The following is a 10693-nucleotide window of genomic DNA, read 5'->3' as shown; positions in this document are numbered from 1 at the left end:
TATAATTTTAAAAGGAAAAATTATAAAATAAAACGCAAGTAGTAAGAAATTCAATTGATTGACCAAATTCATGGTATGTTCAAAAGAATGAGGAGAAAGAAAATATTGAACCAGAAATGGAAAAATAATCAATTGCATTGAGCAGATTTATTATATTCATGTTAAAAACTCAGCAACTATAAATAACAATAAGAGGTTTCAAGTATTATAATCATGTACACCAAATATTCAAATAGCTAAGTAATGATAATGAGTGAGGTAGTCGCTGAATCAACGCCGGCAGTTGAGCCGGTTCTGACTACGCGTGAGGTGAATACAGAGAGGCCGAGCTGGTTGCCGGAGGATTGGAGGTTCAAATCAGTAGTTCGTATGGCTGGTGCAGCTGCTGGACTTATTGATAATTACTATTTTGAACCACACTCTGGTAAAAGATTTCGATCAAAAACTGCTGTGCTTGATTTTTTGAAACGGGGTGTCAAGCGCAAGACTGAGATAGTTGGGGCGAGTGATGAGTTTGGGCCACGCAGAAGCAAAAGGGCGACACAACCCTATAAGCTTTTCGAAGGATATGTTTGAGCAGGAGTATTCAGAATTATTTGTTATGTTGCACCACATTCTCATTTCTTATAATTTTGTAATAGTACTCGCTTGTTTGTAATTTATTGGCTTCTTATTTTCAATCAAAACTACCAGTTATTTGTTATTACATGATTTCTCAGAATGAAAAACAACAGCACATTGTTGTCTTTTCAACTCTATCCAACCTTAATATATTAAGCAACGACGCAAAAAATGACTTAGATGGAATAATCCTTCCAAAAGTTTAAAAAAGCATAATAATTAAGCTATTGTCATCCGAAACTAAGGTAAACACAACAATTATAAAGAGAATTGATTTATATACAAATAATTTATCTTGACGTGCATGACTATATATATATATATATATCTAGTGAGTTTATTAGGTACAAGATAGTATTGCTTATATAATCGAAGCAACATCCAATATTAGCTTGACAATGACAATAATAGTTATAATAAAAATAATCATTTATTTAATTTTAGTAAATATTTAAATAATTTATGTATTTTTATATATGTACATCATTTATTTATAAAGTTGATTATTTTATCTATGAAATATTTAGTTATGTTGACTTTTATAAGTATAAAATTTATATATATATATACAATGTCAAATATAAGTTGAACAAATCATCGGTAGACGGTATGATTATACCATAAGATAAAAGTGATTTTTTTTTTGTATTGAAATATGAGTAAGACAATGAGAAGTGTGAGAAATATTATAGTAAGATTGAAGTCGTGAAAGAGAGTTGTGAGGACGAAAGATATTTTAATTAAGTTCTCAACTTATTCACTATGAAAGAGAGTAGTAATTTGAAGTTGAAGGGAGGTGTTTTTTTGGTGGAATTTGGATTCAATATCTAATTTAGCTAGAGTTTGATGAGTTGCATGACGTTTATTTAGGAAGAGACAAGTCGATAATATTATTATTGAATTGGTTAAAAATATAATAAAGTAAAGTTAAATCTCCTTAAAAAGAACGAGACATACTCATTCCCATTTGATATTTATGTTCTAAATAATAAGGAATAAATTAAAATACCATAGGAATACGTTATCGATTTTTATGTTCGATTTGGTTTTATGAATTATCGGTTCGATTTATCAGTTTTTAAATACGTTAAACCAATAAGATTTTTTTTCAGTTTTTGATTTATCGATTTTGGTCCTTAACAGTTCCCTTTTCGATTTAACCAATAAGAATATACTTATAAAATAAATATATCATTTCTCTAATAAATTTGAGCACAATAATATAACTTAACAAATGCTCATAAAATAGAAATAATATTAACAAACATGAAAAGACTCATATAAATGTAACACAAAGCAAAATTAAGAGGAATAGGGTTCTTACTTCTTACTATTTTATATTTTCACGCTTTTGTATAATGTGAAGTTGTGAACTCTTGTGTAAATTGAAGATTAAAGGACCAAGATAGTAAGTAGTAACATATCGAGATTTTTTATATATATATATATATATATATATATATATATATATATATTATGTACAAGTAAAAATAGTAAATTGCGTATAAGTCTTAATAAGTTATCGATTTACCCAATAACAGTATAATTTTTTTTTATAAAATCATTAAAATCCATCAACCTGATAACCCAATAACACTTTTTTCAATTTGATTTATCGATCGATACGATCTTTTCACACCCCTACCCTAGCCTGATTTACTTAATAGTGCAAAAAAAAAATTTATTTTCTAATAACAATGTTTGTAATCTCTGAAAGACTTTTTTAGGTTGTTTAAAAAATAATAATTTATGATTCTAGAAGAAGAGAAGAAAATTACAAAGTAAAATACATTTAATAGAAAATTCCATTCAAAGTGATCAAACTATATATCTTATAAACAATAACAATAAATTATGTAGAGTATATATATATATACTTGATAATGAATAGAAAGTAAATTGCATTGATCAGACCACTTTACTTAAATTTTCTCTTTTTAAAATTGATAATTCATATATTTACTTGATAATGAATCGAAAGCAATTGCATTGACCAGATCACTTTAATAAATTTTTTTCTTTAAAAAAATTGATAATTCATATATATTTACTTGATAATGAATAGAAAGTAAATTTGCATTGACCAGATCAGTTTAATTAAGTTTTTTCTTTAAAAAATTGATAATTCATATATATTTACTTGATAAATGAATAGAAAGTAAATTTGCATTGACCAGATCAGTTTAATTAATTAAGATTTTTCTTTAAAAGGATGTATAATTGAAAAAGAAAAATTATAGTAAAACAAAATGAAAGTAGTAAGAAAATCATCGTATTTTGTAATTAGGAGAAATAAAATATGAAAACCAAAAAATGGAAAAATAATAAATTGCATTGACCAGATTTATTTTATTCATATGAAACTCTACTATAAATAAGAGCCCTTCAGGTATTATCATGCACACCAAATAAAATTATACTCCATATCAATATTTATACTAATGAGATTAATATTGCTCTATATAATCGAAGCAACATCCAATAATGTTAGCTTGACAATGACAATAATATTTATCATAGAATTTAATAAATATTTAAATAGATCTTATATATGTATGTCATTTATTTATAAAGGTGATTATTTAGTGTATAGAGCTTGTTTTATACACGAAAGATTAAGTTATTGACTTTTATAAGTATAAAAAATGAATACATACAATGTCAAACCATCGGTATAATTATACCATAAGATACACATATAATTTTCTTCATTAAGCATTATTTAACTTCAGATACTAATTGTAATTTATTTATTGATTATATTTTTAAGTCTTTTGGAAAAAAGATGCATTGAAGGAAACAAGGAAGATAACTAAAGTCTTTTTATGCTTATTTTATTTATACACATTTAAAATTACAGAAGATAAATATCAGTTGAGATAAATTAAATGATATCTTCATATATTATGAATCTATTAAATAGATTAAAACCTAAAATACAGGTGTCAAATCATAAAAGTGTCTCTAGAATTGTTAGACTATAGTTAGTCAAGAGATGGCTTAGTTTAATTATTTTTTGTGACAAACGATTATATTTATTTATATTAGAGAGAAGTAACCAAATATTATATTTAATTTAGTATAAGTCAAGGAGTTGCAGGTTCTTTATTAATCATCTCAATTCAGCATTCATATCTTCTTTCCCTTCCTAAACTCTGAGATTATCAATGCTCTAAGATCACATATACTTCTTGTTTTAGTTTTTTTTTTTTCAAAAAAAAGAAACATATCAAATCTTTATCTTCTTTTTAGCCAAGAAGAAATTTATGTTTGATAACAATTCGTAAATATAATATCTTTCTATACTATTTTTGGTGCATCGTGAGCTTTATTTTGTTAATGTATGTTAGTTATTAGATATTTAAAATATATGATATGATAAATTAAACACGTTTGGTAGCTAATAATCAAATAAGTTATTCAATGGCTAAGAAGGTATGTACCATTCACTTTAGTATTGAATTAATTCAAATTCCAAAAAAAAAAAAAATTCCACAAGAAACATAAATATATGAGATGTAGTGGATGGTTAAAGTTCCTCATTTTGTTAATTAGAAGTTTTTAATATTCGCTTCGTCTAAAAATGAATAATCTCTTTTTTTTTGTCTTTTTCAAAAAAAAAGATCCTTTTTCTTGGTAAAATTTTAACTTTTCACGTGAAATATTTAAGGCCACAAGATTAAAGAATATTTTGATATATTTATCATAATTTTTATCTAGAATCATAAAATTAAAAATCATCTTCTTTTTTTTTAACTTTGTTTTAAGTCAAAATAGATTATTATTTTTTTAAACGAAGAGGTATAAGTTTTTATTAGAATATGAATTCAAATATAACTGACTTTGATGTCAAATTAAAAAAATACATAAAGATTGATGGGGACTTGGGAGTTTTTATATTATTAGTTGGCTCGATGGGGATAGCTAGCTGTCCACACACAGTGCATGAGACACTTTGCCTGAAATGCATTGGTCCTGTTAAAACAAATATAATTAAATTATGAGGCACATGAAGCTCGAGATGAACACAATATTATTTCAAATTCGTTGATTAATTACATTTAAATACTCCATTTTTTAGCCTACAAGGTCAAAAGGAATTCTGCTTACCTCATTTTGGTTCTTTTATTACAATAATAATAATGCAAAACATCTTTTGTCAGTACTTATTGAGTTTCCGAAATTTATGACTCGACTAATTTAAATATGTAAGTTAATGAAAATTCAATTTTTTATCTCATAATCATGTGATAAGTTATATACGTAAAAAATGAAATAGTTATACTGATTAATTATTTCAAAATAAATTAAAATTAAAAACTGATAAAATATCTCTTAAATCTGTCAATTTCTTTTCCAACATTAGATAAATGATATTCATATAAATAAATATTTTTTTCTTAGAATATACAACGCGTGTATTCTTAATATGAAATTAATTTGTCTTATGATCTAACAGCAACCAAACAAGATGGGGAGGAAAAGGTTTGTATTTATTGTTACTTTTGCCACTTTTCAGGAAAAATGATTTTTTTTTTTAAGGAGTTGACATGAAATTAAAAAAAAAATCCTTGAGCTACCAAAGCTTGTTTAGATTTTTTTAAATTTTTTTTATTTTCTAAAGATGATTATACCTTTGGAACTTTTCACAAAGTTGGCTTTTCCATGTGAAAACCACCACTCAGTCAAAGATGTGATGATAATACTACAACTTTCCTTTTCATTCCCATCACCATTATTGTCAATTACTGCTCCATCTCGATTTAAATGTATAATATTTTCAAATTACTAGTTTCCTTTTCTATTACAAGAAGTAAAATCACATGTTACAAATTTTAAGATAATTTTATCACTAGAGGTGAAAATCTATGAAAAATATATTTTATAAGGTTAAAATTTATTTATCTTTTTTTAAATTTCACATATAAAGTTACACTAAATATATAAAAATACATTTAATAGTTTCGAAGTTTTCTAACAATAATACAATTCGGTATCTAATAAATATTTATAAGGAAAACTTCAATTAGGTGTCTAGACATAGTCATTAAAAAAGAAAAACATTGCCTATAGAATTTAGTTGGAGGGATGAGTATACTTGTGGAGTTATTTAATATTTTATATTTTATTTATTGTGAAATACAGTAATATTTTTTAAAAAAAAGTAGCTAACTTAGGTATAGTTTGATCGGTGGAATCAGCAGATTGACATGTCCTGGATGATTAGCTAATTTCATTACTTTTTTTAATTAAATTTAAAATTTCGTTTTTTTATTTCAATTTATGTGACTATTTTTCTTTTTTAGTTTGCTTAAAAAAATGATAATTAATAAATAATTTAATTATAAATGTCTATTTTACGTATCCTTAATAAAATAATTTGTCGTCCATAAAAATTTTCATCATTCAATTGGGATCATAAAAAAAAAATTAAAAAAATTATATTATACTCCGTATTGAATCAAACTACCTAATATAAAATAAGACTAAAAGTTTAAAATAAAGTAATTTCATATTTTATTCTGAGATAGCTATTAAACATTTGAATCGTCTACTACGCACCCCCAGAGTAGAGGAACAACCTCGTACATTAGATATGAATTCTCTTAGCTCCTTAGTGGGTAACAGTCTATAAGAACGTAAGCCGGGTCGCAGGAGATAATTTCTCCTGAATATTACGTCTCTTGTACTTTTCCTCTTTTTAAAGAAAAAAAAGAAAAAAGAAATAAATGACTTTCTTGTGGAGACAAATTAATGAGATTTGAATGAAATATCATATCAAGGGTATTTTTCTCTTGTCGGATAATATCACGAGATATGAGATAAAGAAACAGAGTGAAGAGATGTGCTTCTTTATCCAGTGGGGCCCATCTTAAGCTCATGCCACCTGTCTACTTCGTCTATTGAATACTCTCTCCCATCCGTGATATAAATTTTTTATGCTAGTATAGACTAGTATATTATTAATGCGGCTATGAAAAATTAAAATAATATCAAGAATAAATTAATTTTACATGTTTAGTTTATGATATTAAGATATAATTTGTTATTTACTTCTAATTCAGTTATTATTAGAGGTGCGTAAAAATTGAGTCGATCAATAAGTGAATTAAAAAAAAGTTATTGGGTTAGCGAGTTTTTTAATAATTTATAGAAATAGATTATTGGTTTATCGGTTTCATATTGAGTTTTAATATTGAGTTATTGGGTAAATCGATAAATCATCAAAACAATAGTAAGTTATTTCTATATACCTTCATAAATATTACGATATTAATAATCTAACATAACTAGACATTGTATTAATATTCTACACAAGGGTTAACATCCTTCATTTGTGATTGTACTTCTACTTCACATTAGAAATTTCATATTATGTTTTGGTTGAAACATGTTATTGTTGCCTTCGTACTACATTTACTTTTATTGATGCAATTTCTCATTATATTTCTTGTTTCAGTATATCAAAGCATTTACACCTGATTTGCTTCTCTCGTTGTATCATGTCAAATTGTTAGAGAAATGAGAATGATATATTTATTTATGAGAATTTTCTTATTAGATAAATTGAAAATCGAACCGTTAATGACTAAAAATCGCTAAATCAACTTAATCAACCGATTGGACACTCCTGTCTACTGCGCAATATCAAGAGTCGTTCTATTTGCGTGTGTAGAGGTGACAAAATGAAGTCAAATATGTGTAACATGCCCAATCCGTTCATAATTTTATAGGTTCGCTTAAGATAATTTCGAATTGAGTTCAATTTCAACTCATTCAACTTTTAATTCATTCTAAAAAAAAAATCTTCAATTAAACCCAATTTAATATCTAATTTCAACCCGTTTTAAGACTTTTTTTTTAATTTACATGCATGTTCCTATTTTAAAGACACTATCTATTTTTTATTTTATTTTATAGCCTCTAGAAATTTGTGATTTAAAAGAAAATCTTGAGATTAAAATGGTAGTATAAAACTTAAATAATAATATATTAAAATTATTGAAATTAAGCGAGTAAAATAGAGCAGCTTAAAATTCAACCTGTTTTTAGCTCATTCTAGTCCACCCATTAGGCCCAAAATAAACTTGTGTGTGTCAGAACCTAACTGAATTCCACTTCAATCCATTTCCATACCTCTAATTTCAACCTAACCACCTATTTGTCACCTTTATGTGCGTCGAACCAATAATGAATAACTAAAATATAAAGAGAAAATAACTTTGAATACTCCATCCGTTTCTATTTATATGCCGACTTTACTAAAAATAATTGTTCTTTAATATTTATCATTTCACAAAATCAATACATAAGTAACATTATTCTTTCAATTATAACACTAAAAGTTATTTGACTTTGATATATATAAAGAAAAAGTAACTATAATTTATATTAATTGGTCAACTTAATTAATCAAATAATTTAAATTATTAAAAATTTGACTTCAAAAGATCATTAAACAAGTGCACAATGATAATTGATAGCCTACCTTGTTTCTTAAGAAACATAAACTCTAAAATAATACCGTATGACCCAAAAAAAATATATCATGTTGTCTCTATATTCATTTACGTGACACTTTCATTTCAGTCTGTCCTAATTCCTAAGAAGAATAATTTTCAATTTCACTTCAAATTATGAGATCATCTCTAATGATAAAAAAAATAGTTACAACTTATTTCTTATTACAAAAAAGTTTATTTATTTTATCTTCTTCTTAAAATATTATGCATAATCAAATCTTATATGTTTTAATTTTAGTAGATAGAATTATCATCAATTTTTATTGAGGAGAGATGATAAAGTATTTTATTAAATTAGCCGAGGCACATATAAATGAATCGAAATAACGTTATTTTTTTAAAAATCAAAATATTTTAAATATAAATTAAATAAGTAAAGCAATATATATAAAAAAATTAATTGGAATTTTAAGAAAATATTTAAAATTCAATTATTTAGAATCACAGTATCTAAATCGCAAATTTTAAAAAATTTGTGTGTTTTAATCAAACACTCCACAAAGAAAATATATAATAATAATAATAATAATAATAAATAGTTTTATTCTTTGGAGTCGCGAGTGAGATAAACGGTAGCGGAAAATAGAAGGAAGTTGTGGTAGGCAATAAAGCGACGTCGCTATCTATTGTTTTGGGTAAAGCGCGTGAGAATTTAATGGAGACGCAAGCTTTTGTACTTTAGTTCCAAGTACCCAACAAAAATGAAAACTATATCTATATATATATATATAAAATCACTACATTTACAAACTTTTAATTCACGTTTTTAAAATTACATATTTAATAATTAATAATTATATTTCGATAATACAACTAATTATCTTTCATTTAAACACTCCATCTAGTAGTAGAGCAAGCTAACAATAATAACATGTTCAATAGTATTCCATAACTAAAATATTGAAATTTGAAGAGAAAAAAAATAATATGTATGTAATTCTATTTATATCTTATAAAAAAAATAATATGTACTTCCGGGCCTATTATACACATGAATATGGATCTATTCGTCGATTTAAATGCAAGAGTTTAAGACGAGATGTTCTACTTGATATAGGATCGCACAAATAATGAGACAATAACGATAATATGTACTATATCAATATTCAGTGTAATTTTATAAATAGATTATGTAGAGGAGGGGCTATGCATACATATCTTACTTCTATGTTATAAGATAAAAAGAATATTTTCAATAGATTAATATTCAGTTCAAGTAAAAATCAAAAATAGATTTGTCAAACACACAAGTAAAAGTTATGGTAAAAAAAGATATTGTAGTAAAGAAAGTACAAGCAACAAAAAATGATAAAAGATGATCACCTAAAAGAAATAACATTAGTAAAACAGTTGGGAAATAAAATTTACTAATAATAGAATAATAATAATGGTATTACACAAGTTCTAAACTATAATAATCATGCTCTCTCGTAGAAGAAAACATAAATTACTTAATTATCTTGCTAATCTTCTATTCTATTCCTATAACAGGCTAAATTATAAATTTTTAATTTTGTATCTTATATAAATTATAAAATAATTTAATAATAATAATATATTATTATTATTATTATCAGGATTCTTTGGTCATTACCCAGAAGAAAATTTGAACTCTTAAAAGTTTGCTAAGTAGTTTTTAAAGGTTTAAGTAGTCCATTCTTAATTATTTGATGTTTGATACAAAAAATTATGACCATATAGTAAGTGAAAACATAATAAAAAATTGTAATGGTATGATAAGTATTTTTTTACTATTAATCATATATCTTCGAATTTGAAAACTGAATATATAAAATAATCGTACTAAGGTAGCATCACAATGTTGAAAAAAAGTATAAATTTTAGCAATCACATAGTTTTAATATGAAATTACATGTATGCCTATTTAATTTGTAATTATATTAATTCCCGAAAAAGTAAAACAAACCAGATACATAATATGTTTGGATACATTATAAAATAAATCGGATATATAATATGTAGATCGAATACACTAAAAACTAGCTCGAATACATTATAAAATAAATCGAATACATAATATGTAGCTCGGATTAGATTATAAAATAATTTAAAATTAGGAGAAAAATAAGAAATTCTAAAGATTTTTACTAAATAAAAAAAATTAAAAATAAGAAAAATATAAGACATGTATTTAAATAATTTTTCGTTGAGAAGATATATGAAAATTCATTAGGGCAAGGGCCTACCATATCCCGGTGATTTATAACAGTGCTGTGATTAAAGCCCAATAATTTAGGGAGTTTTTATGGCTTTTGTATTTATTTTCATCATCTTACGTATCATAAAAGTGAAGTCCATATTCATTTTACAAATTTTGAGTAGTGAATTATACAGAATTGAAGAGTCCACTTCCTATTCAAATAATGTGTAAAATATAATAAGAAAATTCCAGAAATAACAGTGATAATGTAATAACGCTTATACCTAAAAGCAGGAGCGGACCCATAGAGGGTCAAATGGGTTTGTATGAATTCATTTCGTTGAAAAATAACATAGTGTGTGTGTATATATATATATATATATAAATA

At 25.0% G+C, this 10693-nt stretch overlaps 1 protein-coding gene across 1 annotated transcript; it reads left to right on the top strand.

Annotated features, from left to right (window-relative positions):
- Nucleotides 1-249: 249 nt before the first annotated feature.
- Nucleotides 250-576, top strand: LOC107025634 (methyl-CpG-binding domain-containing protein 6-like). Its single transcript, XM_015226400.1, has one exon. It carries the CDS (start codon nt 250-252, stop codon nt 574-576), a length of 327 nt encoding a protein of 108 aa, XP_015081886.1.
- The last annotated feature ends 10117 nt before the right edge of the window (nt 577-10693 follow it).

The sequence above is a fragment of the Solanum pennellii genome, chromosome 1 (genome assembly GCF_001406875.1).
Source record: "Solanum pennellii chromosome 1, SPENNV200".
NCBI lineage: Eukaryota > Viridiplantae > Streptophyta > Magnoliopsida > Solanales > Solanaceae > Solanum > Solanum pennellii.
The sequence above is the reverse complement of the archived record's forward strand: the minus strand, read 5'-3'. Positions and strand labels throughout refer to the sequence as shown.